This window comes from Myxine glutinosa, chromosome 8, assembly GCF_964187855.1.
Source record: "Myxine glutinosa chromosome 8, kmMyxGlut1.1, whole genome shotgun sequence".
In the NCBI taxonomy this organism is placed as follows: domain Eukaryota; kingdom Metazoa; phylum Chordata; class Myxini; order Myxiniformes; family Myxinidae; genus Myxine; species Myxine glutinosa.
In genome coordinates, this window is record NC_136268.1 from 142,839,863 (window position 1) to 142,862,837 (window position 22,975).

The 22,975-nt window shown below is 45.7% G+C and overlaps 1 protein-coding gene across 1 annotated transcript in view; it reads right to left on the minus strand.

Moving 5' to 3' along the window:
- The window catches only part of LOC137432982 (protein phosphatase EYA4-like), a 153,191-nt gene that overhangs the window by 61,449 nt on the left and 68,767 nt on the right, over positions 1–22,975 (minus strand). Inside the window, exon 9 of the mRNA XM_078783782.1 lies at positions 2,408–2,491. Coding sequence (XP_078639908.1) covers positions 2,408–2,491 — 84 coding nt within the window. The remainder of the gene's footprint in view (positions 1–2,407; positions 2,492–22,975) is intronic.

Here is a 22,975-nt window from a genome sequence, read left to right on the forward strand (position 1 = left end):
CCAGCAAATGATGCTACCCGCATCCATGTGTGCTGCATACCAAAGAAGAAGAACATCGTCCGTTCAGTTGGCATTGTGTGTACTCTTCGCCAATCTTGTGGTCAGTAAACCAGCATTGAGAACAATGAGAACAGCAATGAGATCAATCAACAATCAACAGCAATGAGCACCGCAAGACTCCCCCATTGTTGGCCATCAGCACATCCATGGGAAAAGTATCACATTGGATGCCTACTAGCACTACGCTTGCAGAAGTAGGGCAACAACATTGCAATGACAGATGGGAAGTGATAAGACAACCAACAATTGGAAAGAAGTTGATCACTCACTCACCGCAGGCAGGTTGGTGGTCTTTCTGTCTTCTACCGACTCCTCTCTGGCCTTGCTCCCCCAGCTTTCTCTGTGCTCTGTCCCCCAAATATTCCTACAGGTCGCACAAGATCTGCCTGCGAACCCTCTTATGGTTAAACTGCCAAAATCAAGACTCTCTGCTCACCTTCACTCTTTCATTCCTCTTTTCTCCCACCTCTGGAACAAACTCCCTCACTCTCTTCAATCCCACTCCTCCCTCCAGGTCATTAAAACAGCTGTTCACCACCATCTCTTATCTTCCCCCATCCAAAACCTTGATCTTTTCTACCCCCGCTAATTTCACCCCAATTCCACTTTTTGGAAATACCAACTTCTTTCCTGGAAGTCCTACCAGTGTCCATGTGTTTTTTTTACCTCTCCCCCCACCCCCCCCCCCCCCCTTCCCATTCCTTCTCCCCCTAAGCCCTCTTCCTCCCACATCTCCCGCTCCCTTTATCATATGTTTTATGTGTCAGTTTGTCAGTTTGTCTTTTTGTGATCAATGTTAACTCTTACACGAGCTTCGATCTTGTATACAAAAAAAAAAAAAAATTGAACACAGGAACCAATGTGAACCGAGCCAGCTGCCTGACGAAGGTGTAAGAGACGCAAGCGGACTTTTACATGGAGGGCACTATCGTAATTAATAGTCAAATCAACACAGTATGTTGGATTTGAGGTTAGAATCATGGGCAAGTGCTCAGATGGGAATGCAAAAGAGATCAACCTAATTTCAAGAAATCTAACCACTTCTTGATAATAAAATGTAGAATGTTTTAACACCGCCTATTTCCTCCCTCTCACCTCAAAATGGACATAATTTGGAGATCACCATATTTGTACACATTGGCACAATGAGAGGCATTTCTGGATGACAATTATCAAGCAGACAAGATTTTTGAAAAGTGTACTTTTATCCATCGTGCTTCAAAAGAAGCATTTAAGTATATAACCCTATTGTGTTGTTGACTCAGCAGATGAATGTGGCTCAAATAATCAACCGAATCACTCTGTCATCGGATTTGCACCATATATACATATATATATATATATATATATATATATATATATATATATATATATATATATATATATATATTTATATATATGAAAGTTTTTTTTGGTTTGTTTGTTTGTTTGTCTGCACGCGCTAATCTCCTGAACGGTGAAAGATAGGAGGAAAACTCGAAAACAAAAAATGTCGGGACGGGTCCCGGGAAGGTTATAGGCTAGGTGGTGAGGCCAGTCGAGGCCGCCTCGGCCGGGCTGGGCCCATTTCGCAATTAAAAGCTGAGCTGAATTATAGTAGTCAATCTTCTACGGCCGCGAGTAAAATCTGAATTATAGTAGTAAATTCATTCAAAAAGAACCCGGGCAACGCCAGGTGCTTTCGGCTTGTACAAGAAAGAGAGCCGTTGGTCTGTGTCTGTGTCGCATTTTTCTCACAGGTGGCTGAATGAATCTTCGTCAAACTTTCAGAGGTTCATCAGTGATTGGCTGGAAATGTTTTAGGCAAAATAAAAAAATCTTTTTGAAAATGTTCGTTTTTGGGGGATTAAAAAAAAAAAAAAAATTAAAAGAAATCGCTCGATAGTGCCGAAGCCTTTTTGATTAATGACAGTTATATACAAGTACACATTCACATAGATAAATACAGAACAATCACCAGACATTTGAACAAATAATAAAACAATTCCCGAAGCGGTCGACGTTGGTGGTGGGCTTCTTCTTCCTCTTTTTCTTCTTCTTCTTCCTGAACGTCATCATACTTAACTCAGAAACATGATGAACGGCACAATCACCAGCGCATATATTCAACGAAAAGGTAAAATGATGATGTGACATTTGTGATGGATTCTGATTTGGATGTAATTGCTTTTCCATTTGTATATGTATAATTGTATATGTATAATTGTATATAAACATATGTATATAAGAGCACATCACCCTTTAATGGCACATCACCCATGCCCAATCACATGTGTGTGTATATATATATGTTCCAATTCCATAAAGTGTGGGTTGCCTTTGACACATGAAATTTGCTTTTGCTTACCTTGCCATAGCGCGCTGCGTAAGATCCGGTGAGCAGTGAATGGAAAGTGATGATCGTTTCATCCAGGTCCCAGATGAATACTCGCTGGTGGTTATGAAAAATAGGGGAGAAAGTTGACTTGCAGTTAGAATTTATTGTAATTCAACTTTTGGTAACACAGCTGATGCTACTTTAGGTGTACCAAACTCCATTTAGGGCTTCCACGTAGGTAGCAATTGCTGGTGGTTTAACGATTAAGGCGGCTGACTTAAGAACTTAGGGTCCTGAGTTCAAGCTCTGGCTGTGCCTTAAATAACACCAGGTGGGTTGACTCAGCCTGTTATCCCTCGGAGGTCGGCAAAATTAATACCAGCTCTGGGGAAATAAGCCATTCGAGTATACTTCGCCAGAGCGGCGACCCATCCAGGATTGTGTCCCCAAGAAAATGAAACTACACTACTCACAATAAGTTAGGGATATTGTGGGACTGTGGGAGTGAGTTCATTTTTTTTACAGGGGTTAGGGTTAGGGTATTGAAATCAAGAATGCTGTGTTTTTCACACTCATTAATAACCATAGAATTAGGACCAACAACTTTTTTCAACATAATTAATACACAAAATCAACCACACCGAAGAACCTGCCAATATCCCTAACTTATTGTGAGTAGTGTACCTCGGTATCGCCATATGGCTGCTGGCACGAAAAGAATGGCAATAATGGTGGAATTTTGACCTCCCTTACATAATAATGGTGGAAATAATGGTGGAATGCTGTACTTACATCTAGTATGCACCCCCATCCCAAAATAAACTTAACACTGGAAATCTGCATCCAATACTTTATTTCACACAATTGTTAACTTTACCGAAGTTAAAAAATGAAAATGTAAATATGAATGAAGGTGCACATGCATGCCCCGTACTCCCCCATCCTCTCATGCAAAAAGTCCAAAGGTGAATTATGTGTCGTGATGTCAAATTTGTACCAAATGATGGAAAGAATTGGGAAGAGGGAGAGAGAGTAAAGGTTGGGGGGTTGTGTTCATGGAAAAATGGATGGTTCAGGCAGATGAAGGACACCATTTATTATTCATCACAACATCATAGCTTCGTAGATACCCAAATCAACATTTAATTCAAGTAAATGCTGAGAAATAATGGAATTTTCAAGGAATATAGTTTTTTAATAAATAAAAAAAATTCACAAGATTGTTTTATCGAGGCAAAAATGGAATTGTGTAGAGCAGCAGTGGAATCACCGTGACAACTGTGTCATCTACGTATCGAAAGTAACACCGTGATGGCATGGTACAGACGGAGGAGAAGAGACCGGACCTGGACCGCAGTGTTTTACAGTGCCTATAGAAAGTCTACGCCCCCTTTCAAATTTTTCACCTTTTGCTACCTTATAGCCTGAAATTAAAATGCTTTAAATCAGACTTTTTCCACCTTTATTTACACATCGTAACCCACAAATTCCAAGTGAAAAACAAATTCTACAAATTTCAGAAAATTAATTAAAAATACAAAACTATAATATCTTGGTTTGATAGGTGTCCACCCTCCTTATAATAGCAATTGTAAATTAGCACAGGTGTAACCAATCACCTTCAATATCACATGCTAAATCAATTGGCCTCCACCTGTTAAATTGTAGTGATTCTGATTATTTCAGAATAAAATCAGCTGTACTTGTAGGTTTCCTCTGCTGGGTAGTGCATTTCACAGCAAAGATTCAACCATGAGCACCAAGTAGCTTTCCAAAGACCTCCGGGATAAAGTTGTGGAAAGGCACAGATCAGAGGATAGGTACAAAATATTTCAAAGGCCTTGAATATCCCTTGGACCACAGTCAGGACAATCATTAAGAAGTGGAAGGCATATGGTGCCACCAAGACCCTGCCTAGATCAGGCCGTCCCTCCAAACTGGACGACCAAGGAAGGAGAAGACTGATCAGAGAGGCCACCAAGAGGCCAATGGCAACTTTGAAAGAGCTACAGGCCGATATGGCAAATACTGGTCACTGTGTGTTTGTGACAACAGTATCGCAAACACTCCACAAGTCTGGACTGTACGGTAGAGTGGCAGGAAGGAAGCCACGACTCAAAAAAGGCCAGCTCGCGTCCTGTTTGATGTATGCAAAAAAAACTCTCCGGAGATTCTGAAGCTATGTGGGAAAAAGTTTTGTGGTCTGATGAAACCAAGATGGAACCTTTTGGCCTAAATGCAAAATGTTACATTTGGCACAAACCCAACACATAACATCACCCAAAGCACACCATCCATACTGTGAAGCATGGTGGTGGCAGCATCATGTTCTGAGGATATTTCTCATCAGCAAGGACTGGGGCACTTGTCAGGATAGAAGGGAAAATCAATGTAACAAAATACCGGAAAAGAAGAGAGGAAAACCTGCTGCCCACTGCAAGAAATCTTAAATTGGAATGGAAGTTCAGCTTTTAGCATGACAACGACCTGAAGCACACAAGCAAAGCTACACTGGAGTGGCTAAGGAACAAAAATATAAATGTCCTTGAGTGGCCCAGTCAGAGCCCCCGACCTAAATCCAATCGAAAATCTGTGGCATGACTTGAAGATTGCTGTCCATCAACGCTCCCCACAAAACAGGACTGAGCTTGAACAGTTTTGTACAGAAGAATGGGCAAATATTGCCCAATCAAGGTGTGCATATACAGTGTGTGTGACCTCCTCTCCAGACACACTCCCACCCGCAACCTCCGCTCTGCTGGTACCAACCTCCTGACCCCCTCCATCCGGACCAAATTCAGATCCTGGGGGGACAGGGCCTTCTCCATCGCTGCTCCCACCCTCTGGAACTCACTACCTCACACCATCAGAGACTCCTCCTCACTCACCATATTCAAAACATCACTAAAGACCCACCTGTTCAACACTGCATTCAACATTCAACCCACAGCATTTAACCCCTGACTATCTCTTCTCCTTCTCCCTCCTTTTGCTTTAAATATTTCCCTATTGATTCTTGTCTTTTTGCAATTGTTATTTTCATGTATTGTTATGCATTATGTTTGCCACTCTGTCAAAGCGCCTTTGGGCTTCTGGAAAAGCGCTATACAAAATAAATGAATTATTATTATTATTATATATATATATATATATATATATATATATATATATATATATATATATATATACAGTGGAACCTTGACTTACGAGTTTAATTCGTTCTGTGACCGAGCTCGTAACTCAAATTGCTCGTTTCTCAAATCAAATTTCCCCATTAAAATGCATTGAAATGCTATTAATCCGTTCCAGCCCGCCAAAAACCACACCAATTTTTTTTTAAATATACAGTATATATAAAAATATCTCGCGCTTTATATTTCACCTGTATGCAGCATACAAGTTGGCAGGATGGCCTGGACTGGAGGTACGCACACTTGACTCTAAAGTCTAAACTGTCCAGCCTGGGTTTGAATCCCGACCCAGCTATAACCTGTCATGGGTGAATCACAGGCAGGGTGATTCATCAATGTGTGTACCGCTAAACTGGGCGCCCCGTTTGCGTCCCATTAGTTGTTGGATGTTAAGGATCTCACCGTGTTTTCCACAAAGAGAAGGCGAGCTATCGCCGGCACTCTGAACAAGTTGACGGCAGAGATACTGTACTTGCACGGCAAGATAACCACGTGACCGGAACCCACCTGGCGGCGTAAACTCAAAATAACCAACATGCGAAAACAAAAATGCAGCGCTATACGACAGAGATACTGTACTTGCACGGCAAGATAACCACGTGACCAGAACCCAGCTGGCGGCGTAAACTCAAAATAACCAACATGCGAAAACAAAAATGCAGCGCTATACGACAGAGATACTGTACTTGCACGGCAAGATAACCACGTGACCGGGTGGCGAAAGCTCGTAACTCAGATCTCGGCTCGCATCTCAAAGCAATAAACCGCCCGAGCGACGGCTCGTATCTCGAAAAACTCGTAAGTTGGGGCACTCGTAAGTCAAGGTTCCACTGTATATATATATATATATATATACATATACAGTATATATATACATATACAGTATATATATATATATATAGCTATATATATATATATATATATATATATATATATATATATATATATATATATATATATATATACAGTCACGTGAAAAAGTAAGTACACCCCATGTAAGTAAAAGTAAGTACACCCCATTACAGACGCGGTTGTGGATGTTGGTTCACCGAGCGGTTTGGTATGACCGCGCCTGCACGTTTACCCGATTATGCTCGAACGTTCACTAAGTCGCGCTATGCTAGGTCAATGAAGGAAAAGGTCACAACGGCTGGATTAAAATGACACGACACCAAGGGTTCAGTTCTCAAGACCTCCGGAGGAGGTTATATTAGGGCGGAAGGTCAGATTACAACGACAAGAGGGACAGCATAGGAAGACAGGCACTTAGACACACTCTTATATTAACCCCGACAGACGACAGATAAACGGGACAAAAACTGACTCACACGGGGATTGATGGCAAGGAAAGGCGGGTAGTCGATGGCTCAAGGTGCACTCTTGGCTCAGGGCAGAATCGACCCGGTCCGGTCCAGAGATGCAGGGAGGTCACAGCGCTCGGAGGTCGCGACTGGTTCTTTCCTCTTCAAGCTCGGGGCGCATCTCACGTCACGTCCGGTAAGTCGCTGCGTATATATCCGGCGGGGAGTGACACGCCCTCGGCTAGTTAGCTCCGCCCCAGATGGAATCGGTCCGCCCTTCTTATTGGGTGCGGGGGGGGGGGGGTTACTGGCTCCGCCCCTGACGAGGAGCTGACAGCCAGCCCCTTCGTGGTAACCCCGTGAAGCGCATGGGCAATGGCGGCTAACCACGCCGGTGTGAGGACGCACACTCCCCGCACGCCGCGCCGCGCCCCTCTGTTGTTGTAGTTGTTGTTGTAGTTGTTGTTGTAGTTGTTGTTGTAGTTGTTGTTTCATGGGGAAAATGGGAGGAGGTATGGGGAGGTCCTAAACTCACTACTGGTGCCACACAATCACATTCTAGTGCAACGAAGAGTCAGAATTAATGGAAACGAGTCCTTAACTGACATAGACTAAGAATAACTAGCAAGATGTCCGAAAGTTGTCTACGTGAGATGCGGTGGACCTGGGCACGACATTTAATGGGGGAAAAAGGGGAAGGTCGGTTCTACAGAGTGTTATTTACAGGCAATGGGACTAGGGAATGGGGGATTGGGGATAGTTGGGGAGTATTGGGGAAATAGGGGAGTATTTACAAGCAGATATTGAGGCCAAATGCCATATCCGCAACATTGCACCCTTCTCTACCCTCGGGGCGTCCCGACCCGATAAATTTTTACCTATTTTAGTGTGGCACTCAGATGTAGTTCCCTCTACTATTAACTCTACCCTGAGTGCGACAGTTTTACAGATGTTCACAAATGAGTAAATATGTCCCCCTGCGACGTTGCACCCTTCTCCTCACAGAAACACACCCACAGGATAACCGAATCCGGAAAGAATTCGCAAACTAAACATACAGCCGGTAGGGAGCATTATTTACAAGACTACGCTGATATTTACACTACGATCCAGGACCTGTTTTTGGAGGAACACATGCAGATGTTATGCATAGAGAGAGCACGCATGCCAGCATCGATACACCAACCCACGAGTGCTCTGTGGCCTTACGGCCTTTAATAATGTGCAGAGCACCCCTTCCCAGCACCAAAAGCACCACCCCATCACACAGTCAGCACCATCCGGTGCACCAATAAAGTGTTTATAAATCACCGGTGGTGTCGCAGCCGGCCGATGTTCTGCCGCTGGTCTTGCCTTCGTGTGGTGCACTTGGTGTTCTTGCCTCTTTCAAAAAAATAAAGAAAGGCGCCAACCACGTCCATTTCTGTATTGTGGCCGTCAGGGGGCCAACTATAAGTGGTTCACCTTGTATGGCATAGGTGCCACGTTGACCCATAGGTCCATCAATGGGTGGTGCTTGGCCGCAAACGAGCTGCGGTCCATTGTGGGTGGCCACCAAAATTGCGGTCCATATGGTGTATCGATCCAGGCAGCAAGCAGCGAAAGTGCAGGGCCACAACTGCGTAGCCAGCACCTCTCTCTCCTCTCTCTCTACCCCAAAGCCAGATCCTCGGAGGTGGGAGACAAAAGAAGCAGACAAGTGAGTAAGGTGGTAAGGGCGCAAAAGTGCATGCAATGCAAGGTAATGCACACTGGGGGCACATGGGAACCAGGTGAGACAGGTACGTTCCTACCGTACGCCCCCCCCCCCCCACCAGGTAACCTACATGGCCCCTCCCTTACCCCTTACTGTATCCACAAAACACAACACTACCCATAAACATCTACTTTACAAATCAACAAACATCCCTACTGTCTTCCCCGTTCCTCCCATAAACCAAATTCGTCTTCTCTCCCTCCTAACCAATCAAATTTGCCATTTTCAACTTTCATCAAAATTTGCCATCTCCAACTCAACATCATAATTTGCCATTACCAATTCATCATCAGTCCCTCCTAGGGAGGGAGAGATGGAATCACCCCAATGTCTCATCCACGTCGTGATGCGTCTCACAAATCCTCACAGCAATTCTCATTTCCTGCAACAAAACAAAGAAAACACAGGTGTGGAGTCATCATCACCACAGGTAAGTGGCTGCGTATGGTGCGACAGGTTCATCAATCCTAACTATTTCCTAAATGACTTTAACAACTTTACACTACCCGGGGTCTTTCTCCGGCCAAACCATTGGCCCTCTTACACTATGGGTTCTACAAACCAATTCCCATTGGCCAAACTGTGGTGCTTTTCAATTTGGGGTCTCACTCCCCCGATTCATCTCCCGGTGCCCTCGCACAATTTCCGGGCTGTGGCGTGTACCTCTCCCAGCGGGTCTACCCACCTGCACACCTCCACCACTGCAGTTGCCTCCGAGCTTACCTGCTCCTTACCCTAACCTAACTACCTGGGGAAGGCCCTCTGGCGCTCTCCCCACTCGGTGCCCTCTCTGGCACTGGGCTACCCGGGTCCGTCCTCCGGATCCTCGGGCCCCATCCACAACTCTACCGGCTCCCAGAGCCCACCTGCGGCCTCACCTGGCCGACATCCTCACAGTGGTGGAGTGCCCAACCAACTACACACACTAACAGGCTACACGCCCAGCCATTTCCACAACACGAATGCACCCATCCACAACACCATTCTGTCACCCGCACCACAGATGCCAATATCCAACCACAATTTACCTGTACCCGCTACCTAACACTTACACTACCCGCCCCGGGTATCCGTGATGGGGGTCCACTCTTCCCCCATTCACACCACTCCGTACCACTCACTCCAACTCTCTCCACACACCTGTACCTGCACACCTGTGCTCTCACACCTGGTGCCACCTGCACCCTTCTCTCTCCAAGCGCATTCGCGCTGATCCACACACTCACTACTCATACACTGCTCCACACACCTGTCCAGTTGCACACCTGTGCAATCACACCTGTTCAATTCTCACACACACGGCATCATCTCAGCTAACTACTCCCTTCTGAAACTTGCGCTTCCCAGTCGTCCCTTTAAACTATTGCGCTCCCACGTCATTATCATCCACACTAATCTACCTGCGTCCCCACTACAGGTATCAGTCACTAACTAAACTTAACGTCACCTAATGTCATCTTTCTAGATCCCTACAATATAACCTAACCCACCCGGGCTAGTTTTCACTGCCATACACCCCATAAGCTATTGCTCCTTTGCCCCACTATATGGGAAGGGTGGCAAGGATGCCACCCTTACCCACCGGGCCCATCGCTCCCTACCAATTTTGCACATCAAATTTCAACAAATCAAAAATTTGCCAATCACTGCCCATCATCTGCCAATCACTACTGCCAATCCTTTGCCAATCATCAAATTTTGTTTTTCTCTAATTTTGGGTCCAAAACACTAACCTCATCACACAGTCTACTCACTAATGCCTCTCGATGCGCCAATTCCTGTCCAAAGCCCGGCTTCGTAAAGCCAAGCCATGAATGCGGGTTGTTCTGTGCCAGCGGCTGGTTGCGTCCGGCACTCGGTGCAGGGACGGGGGCTTACCCGGGCCGAGATCCCACGCACCATCTCGGCGTGGAGCCATCCAATGTCCCGATCTCGACCTGCCGGACTGCCTCAACAAAAAGTGGTCGCCATGACGACCCTTTCTATCGGGCTGCCCGCTCCGCCTAGTGGAGCACGGACGCGGCCGTTCAAAGCGAGGCCCAGCACGCACCGAGGGCCCGATTCGGCTAAAAGTCGCTCTAACCTCTAAACCGGTTACCGTCGATGCTTCACCTGGACGCTTACACCCCGCAGCCCGTTCCTTGCTCACACATCCAGCCGTTTCCATGCTCCTCGTACCTTTCCTTACACACCCAGGTACACCCATTCCACTCACAGCCTTGGTCACACACCTGACCACCGAACACTTTGGCACACATTCGTTGGTCGCACACCTCACCAACAGACCTCTTCGCGCCCCCTCCTCTGTCACCTCCTCTGTGACAATCACAGGTGTGCTCTCATTCGCACACCCAACCACGTGCCTCACCACCAACTCCAGCGTGCATTCCCACTCACGCTCTACCATTCCAGGTGTGCATCCTTCCATCCCAGGTGTACATCCTCGCTCACCTGTCACAACAAACTCACTCTCCTTGTCACTCTCACTACTCTCACCTCCATTCTTGACAGCGCACTCACCCTTACTCTCGACAGCGCACTCTTTCCTCATGCACCTGTCCGTTACACACCTCTCTCGCGCACACTCTCCCGTCACACCCTCTGTAACACTCACCACAGGCGTGCATTCTTCCCTGCCTTTGACAGCGCACTCTTTCCCCATGCACCTGTCCGTCACACACCTTTCTCACGCACACTCTTTCGCACACTCTCCCGTCACACCCTCTGTAACACTCACCACACCATGCTTCCACGTGCTCCCTCGCACACGCGCTACGACCGACTCACTCTCGCCAGCACCCTCACTCCTTGGCACGCACTTTTTCCTCACACACCCCAGAGTCGGACTTCCTCGCACACCTCCTTTTTCGCACACCAGACCTGTCGCACACTTCACCCACGGCCTCTCACGAACACCCGGGTCCATCTCGACCCCCAAGCTTCTTAAATCCCCTGGCGCATCATACGCATGACCATATTGGTCACCACTTACACCGGGTCCTCTTCCTCTTCGCTTCTCCTCCATCACCTGCGAATCCCTCATCCGGTTAATGAGCACATCATCACGATTCGAACACAGACTTTGGACCAATTCTTTTACCTCCTCTTTTATCTCTTTATTATCCTCTCTCCGTCGCTTCTTAATTTCGCTCACCCCTTTTTCCACTTCTTCTAATTTCTGCTTCACCTCTTTTATTCCCCGGTACGTCTCCTCAAGCTCGTCCTCCAAGGCTACCTTGACCGTTTCCATGTGCGTCCTCACCTGCCGGTCCTTCGTCTCCATTACCTCTATCACCTCGTCCAACCTCGTTGTCAGTCCCTCACGTACCATCTGACATTCCCTCTTCGTCGCTATCAAGTCATCTTTTAGTTCTTTCTGTGTCGCTTTCAACCCTCCTAATACCGCAGTGTTCCTTTGAACCTGCTCCGTTACTTCTTTTTGTCCCTCCGTCAGCTGTTCCACCTCCTGCGTCAGGACCTCAATGCCCCCTTGCAACTTTACAGTCCCCTTTCTCACCTCCTTCTCCATGTGCTCCTTACAGTGCCTCACCTCCTCGCGCACTCCTCCGACCTCCTCACTCACCCCTCTTCTGATCTCCTCTCCCATCACTTGCATCTCCTGCCCAGATGCCACCCTCATCTGCTCCATTTCCTCCCTGTGAGCATCCAGTTTAGTTTCTACCCCCATTCTGACCCCCTCTATCTGCTGCCCCATTTGGTTAACTTCCCTTTCCGCTTGGTCCCTCATGTCCCTCAATTTGCCTTCCATCCTGTTTTCTAACCCCTCTAACCCATTTTTCACTCCCTCTATCTGATTCTCCTGGGCAGCCATTCTATTTTCTACCCCCATTAACCCCTTTTTCACCTCTTTTATCCCGTTGTCTAACCCCTCAAATTTGTCGTCTAACTTCCCAAATTTCTTGTCTAAACCCTTAAAATTATTGTCTAACCCCTCACCGGTACCCCTCGCTTCGTCCCTCATTACCCCCATTTCGTTTCCCATTACCCCCATTTGGTTTCCCATTTGTCCCATACTGCTTTTCAAACCTCTAATTTGGTCTCCCAATTGCTCACCCATTTGTTCCATAAGGGCCCTCATTTGCAACATAAAAAGGTTCGGATCCACCAGGGGCGCTGCCACGGTCGCGGGCGCGGTGACCAGCGAGGCGCCATTTTGCGCGTCTGCTACCCTCGCTGCTTCGCTCTCCTCACGTCCCTCAATTTGGTCCTGGACCGACCCTGCCTCACTCTCCCCTACCAGACCCCAGCTGTCTTGATCCGCCATAGCGTGACTTTCAAAATTCGGGTTTTTATTTTCGTAAAACAAATTCAAATTTCGCCGTTATAATTTCGAGCGCGGGAAACGCGCTCCGGATCGAATTCTACCTCCCCAACACCAATTGTTACCCTAGTGGTACAATTGGTGTTCCAAAATTTGGGCCTAATAAATTTAGTCCCAGGTCCGAATTCCACTCCTCGACACCAATTGTTACAGACGCGGTTGTGGATGTTGGTTCACCGAGCGGTTTGGTATGACCGCGCCTGCACGTTTACCCGATTATGCTCGAACGTTCACTAAGTCGCGCTATGCTAGGTCAATGAAGGAAAAGGACACAACGGCTGGATTAAAATGACACGACACCAAGGGTTCAGTTCTCAAGACCTCCGGAGGAGGTTATATTAGGGCGGAAGGTCAGATTACAACGACAAGAGGGACAGCATAGGAAGACAGGCACTTAGACACACTCTTATATTAACCCCGACAGACGACAGATAAACGGGACAAAAACTGACTCACACGGGGATTGATGGCAAGGAAAGGCGGGTAGTCGATGGCTCAAGGTGCACTCTTGGCTCAGGGCAGAATCGACCCGGTCCGGTCCAGAGATGCAGGGAGGTCACAGCGCTCGGAGGTCGCGACTGGTTCTTTCCTCTTCAAGCTCGGGGCGCATCTCACGTCACGTCCGGTAAGTCGCTGCGTATATCCGGCGGGGAGTGACACGCCCTCGGCTAGTTAGCTCCGCCCCAGATGGAATCGGTCCGCCCTTCTTATTGGGTGCGGGGGGGGTTACTGGCTCCGCCCCTGACGAGGAGCTGACAGCCAGCCCCTTCGTGGTAACCCCGTGGAGCGCATGGGCAATGGCGGCTAACCACGCCGGTGTGAGGACGCACACTCCCCACACGCCGCGCCGCGCCCCTCTGTTGTTGTAGTTGTTGTTGTAGTTGTTGTTGTCGTTGTTGTTTCATGGGGAAAATGGGAGGAGGTATGGGGAGGTCCTAAACTCACTACTGGTGCCATACAATCACATTCTAGTGCAACGAAGAGTCAGAATTAATGGAAACGAGTCCTTAACTGACATAGACTAAGAATAACTAGCAAGATGTCCGAAAGTTGTCTACGTGAGATGCGGTGGACCTGGGCACGACATTTAATGGGGGAAAAAGGGGAAGGTCGGTTCTACAGAGTGTTATTTACAGGCAATGGGACTAGGGAATGGGGGATTGGGGATAGTTGGGGAGTATTGGGGAAATAGGGGAGTATTTACAAGCGGATATTGAGGCCAAATGCCATATCCGCAACAATATATATATATATACATATACAGTATATATATATATATATATATATATATATATATATATATATATATATATATATATATATATATATATATATATATATATATATATATATATATATATATATATATATGTATATGTATATATATATATATATATATATATATATATATATATATATATATATATATATATATATATATATACACAAAGAATTAAGTTAAGCACCCCTACACAAAGAATTAAGTTAAGCACCCCTACACAAAGAATTAAGTTAAGCACCCCCTAATCCTGTCCTGAACCTGAACCCCCTCGAGCACGTTTGGGACATGTTGGGACGACAAATTGCAAAGATGGTCCCTCCAATAGCCAATCTGGATGAATTGGAACGTGCATTACATCGGGAATGGAACAACCTGCCACAGCAACGCATACGACGGCTTACAGGGTCTATGAGACGTAGGGTTGAGTCAGTGATCCGATCACGTGGGTCCTACACACGTTATTGACGCAAAGATCGCTAGAGGTCTTCTCAGAACAATGACTGTACGTTAGAAAACATAAACGTCATCCACACTGTCCGTGATGGACCTATAGCTCCATACTTAAATTGAGGTGAAAATATGCCTAAAATTCCCAAAAAATTTCACCTTAAATTATTCAGAATAAAATATTGAAAACGGCATGATTGTTATGTTTTTATGTGACCATAATATCACTTCTCCAGAAAATATAGCAATATCATGGGTATATTACACTGTTTTGACGACAACAAACTTGTAATGTGCGAGGTTGTAAAAAAACGGGGGGGGTGCTTAACTTAATTCTTTGTGTATATATATACAGTCACGTGAAAAAGTAAGTACACCCCCATGTAAAGTTTTGACTTTTTCAACATATTCAACATACAGCTATTTGATCTTCATTTCAACAATATTGATAGATAAAGGTGATATAATATAACAAATATCATGAAACATTTACATTTTGTAGTCCATTGTATAATTTAAATAACCATAAATGCAAATTTAGCATGTGGAAAAAGTAAGTACACCCCTACATTTATGTATTTCATCCCTTGAAAATATATAGGTACACCCCTTGTCAGGAGGAAAGGACCACAGAGTCCAGGAGCAGCTGGGTACGACTGGGTACGGTGGGTACAGAGAGGGATGGGTTTGGACAAAAGATTTAGAGGCAAACACAGAGTTGGGGCATTCAGCTTTTTCACGTGCGGAGTCAGCCATGTAGCCGTTTGAGGTGAGGGAGGGGATGGAGGGGGAACAAACACCAGAAACAGATTTGACCAGACGCCACCAGAATTTGGAAGAGGGAGACAGATAAGAGAGTTCGGTCCTGAGAACAGAGAGATATTATTTCCTGGCTCTCCTGAGGGTGGACACACACTTGTTTCGGGCTTTGTGAAAGGAACTGAGATTTCCTTCCGTTGGATTTGCTTTCTAGGAGACGAAAGCAAGTTGTTTCTGGACAATAGCCTCACCACAAGATTCCGTGTACCATGGACGGGAGGAAGGGTATGACAACTGAAGACGAGATGGGATAAATCTGTGCATGAGAGAGAGCAATTTACTTTGGAAGAATTCCCAGGATGAGTTGATGTCAGAGGTGGTAGAGATGGGAGACCAGTCCAGATGATTGATGGCTGCTTGAAGACCATGCCAGTTGGCCTGAGTGAAATGCCAGACTCGTCGACGCTGAGGAGGCTCTCTGAGAATGGTCAGAGAGATGTCCACTTTAACAAGCACATGATCAGATGAGCCGATTGGAGCAGAAGAAGCGCAGCAGACATTTTCAGGGAAGTTAGTCATAACCCAGTCCAGAAGAGAAGATGCTCCATTGACTGAGATCCGGGTCGGGAAATTGACAGATTGTGTCAGTCCCAGTGAGTCACCGAAGTCCTTTGCTGAAGAGCCATGGCTGGTGAGAGAGGTACCCACACCCAGCCAACTGGCATGGTGACAATTGAAATCACCACATATGAGGAAGAGAGAGTTGGGATGGGTAGATAGAAGTTGGTCCATATTTATCAGACAACAAGATGTAGATGGAGTCATCACTGTTTGGTGGACGGTACAACACACATATGAACAAAAGGTGGGAGCGAAGGGGAAGCCGTAGCCAAAGGTATTCCTGGGGGTGAGGTGGAGAGAGGGCAGTGCAGGGCGAGTGAGGAAGAGAGTTTTTTTATAAAGATAGCAACCCCACCTCCAGGACGAGGCTCAGGTCTATCATACCAGAGGAGGTTGTAACCTGGGATAGATACCAAGGAATCAGAGACATCATCAAGGAGGAAAGTTTCTGTTAAGCAGATCACGTCTGGTTTGTCAGAAGCAACCTGTATGGAGAGATCAGTCAAGTTTGAGCAAAGGCCCCGGATGTTTGAGGTCCATACTGTTAAAGAAGAGGAAGGGGGAGCATCAGATACAGAACCGGGGGGGGGGGGGGAGCGGTCGGGTAAGCTTGGAGAAAGGGAAGAATGGGGCCGGCAAAAGGTTTGATGGTGATTGGGTGAGGAGCAGTGAGGTGTTATTTGAGGAGGGGGAAGAGTGAGGCAGAAGGTTGAGGGAGATGAAGGTGAAAGTTGGAAGGGGGAAGAAGCGGGGAGGACGCTTTGAGGAGGAGGGTTGGGAGGGGAGTCTAGGAGGGGAGGAGTGAGGGAGAGTCTCGGAGGGGAGGGGTGTGGGGGGAGGTTAGGAGGGAAGGGGCAAGGTGGAAGATTTGAAAGGGATGGGTGATGGGGAAGATTTGGAGGGGAAGGGCAAGGGGGAAGATTTGAAAGCGATGGGTGATGGGGATGATTTGGAGGGGAGGGGCAAGGGGGTAGATTTAGAGGGGAGGGGTGATGGGGAAGATTTGGAGGGGAGGGGCAAGGGGGAAGATTTGAAAGGGATGGGTGATGGGGAAGATTTGGAGGGGAGGGGCAAGGGGGAATATTTTAAAAAGATGGGTGATGGGGAAGATTTGGAGGGGAGGGGCAAGGGGGTAGATTTGGAGGGGAGGGGTGATGGGGAAGTTTTGAAGTGGAGGGGTGATGGGGAAGTTTTGGAGGGAAGGGATGATGGGGAAGTTTTGGAGGGAAGGGGTGATGGGTAAGATTTGGAGGGGAGGGGTGAGATTGGATTTTGAAAAGTGCACGATTAATGGGAAACTAACATTTATTGCAAAATGAGTTTCTTGAGACCTTCGAGTCAAAAATACGTTTGAGGACGCTGAAGGATGGGTGGAGTGCTGGAGAGTTTAGGGAATGTATGAAAGAGGCACTGTAAGAGATGGAATTTTTTTTTGGAATGAATAGATTTGGTGAGCAAGTCGAAAGCATCCTTTTATAGAAGAAGAAGAAAAAGGTGTTATAGTATATGACAGAATACAGTTCTTCAGGGGACAGTTGAAACATTTTTTAACAACGTGATCACGTGATCACGAACAACGTGGTCAAAGAACGAACGAACAAATAAGAACGAACAAACGGATAAGAACAGAGAGGATTTTTTTTTTTTTTTTTGAGTTGAGATTTTAAAACAAGGAAGTATGGGGTGAAAAGACCGTGAAAACAGAGACAGAAAGTAATTGCAGCGCAATCGAAGAACCGCTGAGACAAAAACAAAGCCTCAAGCCAAGTTCGGACACGGTAGCCTACGACACTAGGCCTCAGAATACGCGACACGAACTAACCGACGATTCTGTACACAGGTATGAAAAACCAACACCGAGAATCCTATTAAAGACACACCAATAGTTATACACACCGAAAGAAAGATACAGTTTCGACAAAAACACAATTGTGAAAAATTACTTAACTTCGAAAGCGTGGTGCATGGATAGCTTTGAAGAGACCCAGAAGAGTTGGCATTGAGTGGAGAAAGACGCGCATGAACCAGGATCCGTGCTCGTATGAAGTGACGCTCGGTTGAGCTTGAAGCCGAGCCGCATATAGTGCATTGAGATACGCGAGTGATAACGCGCTGTGTAACCGCCAGCCGCGCTGAGAGACGCGTACTTTTCCTTCTTACCCCATCGGCTGCCTTTTGTTTGAGAGACGTGCTACGAGGATCCTTCCACCACCTGCTTGCCATCTTCGCGGGACGTGCTGGGACCGTGAAGAGCCGGACGGGGCCGTTCCTGGACGACCAAGTCGGCGCGTTTGGCCTGAACATCAACCTGCCTGCAATTCCCTGTGTGAGTGTGACAGGCCCGAGTCTGGGAGTTAAGGATAAGACTGATTAAGTTCTGCTCTGTGTCTCTGCTTCTACCGATCCTTGTACATACGTGGGAATAATAATTAAACCTGTGTTCTGCCTTCCATTCGATCGTTCTCGTGTTTTCCTCATTGACTAAGCGTGGTACAAATAGAACCGCTCTAATCAGGGTCCAATATTTAACAGTGACTGCACGGACCACGTGGTATGCAATCCGCTCGGTGTACTCAAATTACACGTGGCTCGTGCGAGGCTTGGTTCCCCGCTTCCGTGGCGGCGCAGGGATTTAGGTACGAGCTAGACTTGGTCCCGAAACCCTACCTTGCGTTTGCCGGGAAGAGGCGTTTCAAGTCTCTCGGTTCCGCCAAGCCCAGAAAGAACAAGGGGCTTAATCCCCCCTTGGTAAGGGTAAGAAGGGCGGCGGAAAACCGTAACAATATGCTGGCGTGACTCGGCGCGCTCTGCGTGCCTCACCACACGTCGTTTCAAAGGGATAGGCATCTTTGACCATTTCGGTGTCTTTTGGGTCTCAGGGTATTTTGGGTCTTCATGATGTTTTGGGCCTCAGGGCCATTTGGGTCTTCAGGGTTTTTTGGATCCACTGGGCCTTTAAGGGTATTTGGGGTTTTGGGTCTTCGGTGTCTTCATGGACTTTTGGGTCTTAAGGGTCTTTTGGTGTATTTAAGGGTCTTTGGGGTATTTTGGTTATTTGGGGTATTTAAGGGTCTTTGGGGTCTTCAGGGTGTTTTGGGTCTTCAGGGTGTTTTGGGTCTTCGGGGTCTTTTGGGTCTTTTGGGTCTTCCAGGTCTTTTGGGTCTTCCAGGTCTTTTGGGTCTTCCAGGTCTTTTGGGTCTTCGTGGTATTTTGGGTCTTTGGTGTGTTTTGACTCTTTAGGGTCTTTTGGGTTTTCAGGGGCTTTTTGGGTCTTAGGGATTTTTTGGATGTTGGACGTTTGTTCTGTGCCTTGGCTTCTTGTTTGAAAATGCAAGTTTTGTGATGGGGGATGGACCACACACACACACACACACACACACACACACACACACACACACACACACACACACACACACACACGGAATTGTTGTTTATGGTAAATATAAGACAAATAGTGTCCCATCACAGCCATCGCTGCATGACTTGTGACCAACAAAAGTTGTCTACCACATGAACGCATTGTTTATTACTTTACTATAGCATCATTAGGAGGACACAGTTTTGTGGTTGGAAATAAAGATTATTTTATTCAGGTCAACAACCTCCAGCAACATTGTGATGACATCGTCACATTATGTTGTACTGTGACTCAATCAGCTTTCACCAAATAAGTTATCCCCAGTTGTGATTAAGACTTTATAATTAGTCAACACTTGGCCCTCATCGTGAAATAGGCTGCATAAATCCACCAAGGAAAGCTAAACTAGGTAGGTCCTTCAGGCTTTTCGTATTTATGTGTTAACTGCGCTTGGCATTGCACATGGTACATGTTTTGGGAACCTCGCAGGTGTGTGTTTCAGTCTATGTTGTCGCTGATGACTCGCCAACAGGTGATGAAACCAGTCCCACAGCTGAGGGGGGCGTGTAGCATTGGGATTATCAATTATGTGATGTTTGTAAATATCTGCAGTTGTGGAGGAACCCGGGTGGGCCTTGAAAAAGCAAAGTGATTACATTGAGTAGCTTTTCTTGCTTACTTTATGCAGACTTTTTAAACAAGAAGGGCTGAGTGTTGATCAAATATACATAGTATACAGTATAATGTGAACCATGTGGTCTGCCCGTGCGTTCGTCTGTCTCCCGTTCACCGAGGCTGCTTTCCATGCTGCTTTTGAAAAGCTCAGCATTCACTTTTGAAATGATGCGGGAACAGGATAAGTAATGTTGATGCCAAATTTTATTTTAGCAAAGCAAGATATTTTGCCCTCTTTTTGGACAAATTCAACCTCCAATGTTGCACCATCATTTTGTGGTGGGCAGTATAAGTGGCTCAGAGCTTTGTCTCTGAGTGAAACCAAGAGTGCAACACAATTTACCTTTTTAAAATCCAGGAAATATTATTTAAATTGAGAGATTCACTGCAACTTATCCCATCACTGGGGACAGATACTTTTGCTAGCTTTTCCCATCACTTGGGATGGGTAGCCTACTCTTCCTAGCACATGTTTATATATATATATAACCTGGTGTTGGCTTAGCGGTTAGGGTGCTGGCTTGGGATACCTAGGATCCTGGGTTCGAATCCCGGTCAATCGCTGAATTAACGCCAGGGGGGTTGACTCAGCCTGTCATCCTTCCGAGGTCGGCAAATTGAGTACCAGCTTGCTGGGATGAATGATCACGGTGTGTACCCTGATTTAGAATAGGTACACCGTATCCCTGCGCATCGTAGGAGCATGACCAAGGGTTGGTGTCAGTAAGGGCATCCGGTCCATAAAAACATTGCCTCAAACAGGGAACCATGATTGTCATGGGGCCCGCAAGGATAACCCCCACTCTAGCGGGGAAAATGGCCTTAAAAAACGATCATTCATTCAATTCATGTATATATATATATATATACGTATATATATATATATATATATATATATATATATATATATAGATATATATATATATATATACAGTCACGTGAAAAAGTAAGTACACCCCATGTAAAGTTTTGACTATTTCAACATACAGCTATTTGATCTTCATTTCAACAATATTGATACATAAAGGTGATATAATATAACAAATATCATGAAACATTTACATTTTGTAGTCCATTGTATAATTTAAATAAACATAAATGCAAATTTCACATGTGGAAAAAGTAAGTACACCCCTACATTTATCACGACTTCAAATACCTAAAATTAGATTCAGGTCCACCAGCTCAGGTGCAAATGATGAGAACATCGTTGGAGAGGATCTTGGAGGAACCTGTCTTATTTAAACCTCAGACATTTAGTTTGGTTTGCTCTTTGTTGTTGAAGTGTGCGGCGTCACCATGCCTAGATCAAAAGAGCTCTCTGAGGCCTTCAGAAAGAAGGTTATCGATGCCTACGAGTCTGGGAAGGGATTTAAAAAGATCTCCAAACAATTTGAAATCAATCATTCAACTCTCCGGAAGATCATCTACAAGTGGAGAAGATTCCAAACAACTGCCAATTTGTTGAGGCCAGGCCGCCCCAGCAAGTTCAGCCCGAGAGCAGACTGCAAGATGCTGAAAGAAGTCTCCAAGAACCCCAGAATGTCATCACGGGACCTACAGGTAGCTCTTGCCACTGTTGATGTCAAAGTGCATGAGTCTACCATTAGCAAGAGGCTGCACAAATTTGATCTACATGGGAGGTGTGCCAGGAGGAAACCTTTGCTGTCTAGAAATGAACATCAGGGCAAGACTAAAGTTTGCCAATGAACACCTCGGCAAAGACCAGCACTTCTGGAACAATGTGCTCTGGACAGATGAGTCAAAGGTAGAGCTTTTTGGCCACAGTACCAGAAGACATGTTTGGCGAAAACCAAAGACAGCATCTGACCACAAGAACCTGATACCAACTGTAAAGCATGGTGGTGGAAATATTATGGTTTGGGGCAGCTTTGCTGCATCAGGGCCTGGGCAGCTCACCATCATAGAATCCACTATGAATTCTTCATTGCACCAGAGGGTGCTTGAGGATAATGTGAGGCCATCTGTCAGAAAGTTGAAGCTCAACCGAAGGTGGACCTTGCAACATGACAATGACCCTAAACATACCAGGAAATCCACAAATAAATGGCTGAAAAGAAAGAAATGGAGAGTTCTGGAATGGCCAAGTCAAAGCCCGGATCGAAATCCCATCGAGATGTTGTGGGGAGATTTGAAACGAGCTGTGCATGCAAGAAACCCCTCAAACATCGCACAGCTGAAAGAATTCTGCATGGTGGAGTGGGCAAAAATTTCTCCCAGTCGACGTCAGAGACTGGGAGACAGTTATAAGAAACGCCCACTTGAGGTTGTTTCTGCCAAAGGGGGAAATACCACCTATTAGAACCAAGGGTGTACTTACTTTTTCCACATGCGAAATTTGCATTTATGTTTATTTAAATTATACAATGGACTACAAAATGTTAATGTTTCATGATATTTGTTATATTATATCACCTTTATCTATCAATATTGTTGAAATGAAGATCAAATAGCTGTATGTTGAAATAGTCAAAACTTTACATGGGGTGTACTTACTTTTTCACGTGACTGTGTATAGTGTTTGTGTGCTTCCCCTTCTCTCCCCATCTTGTCTTCCGCTCCCTCTTTTTATATATTTTGTTTGTCTGGTTGATTTGTTTGTGAAATAAATGTTAGCTCTTTCACGAGCCTCGATTCAGTATACAAAAAAAAAAAAAATAAATAAAACCCCCCCATGTAAAGTTTTGACTTTTTCAACATATTTCATCATACAGCTATTTGATCTTCATTTCAACAATATTGATAGATAAAGGTGACATAATATAACAAATATCATGAAACATTTACATTTTGTAGTCCATTGTATAATTTAAATAAACATAAATGCAAATTTCGTATGTGGAAA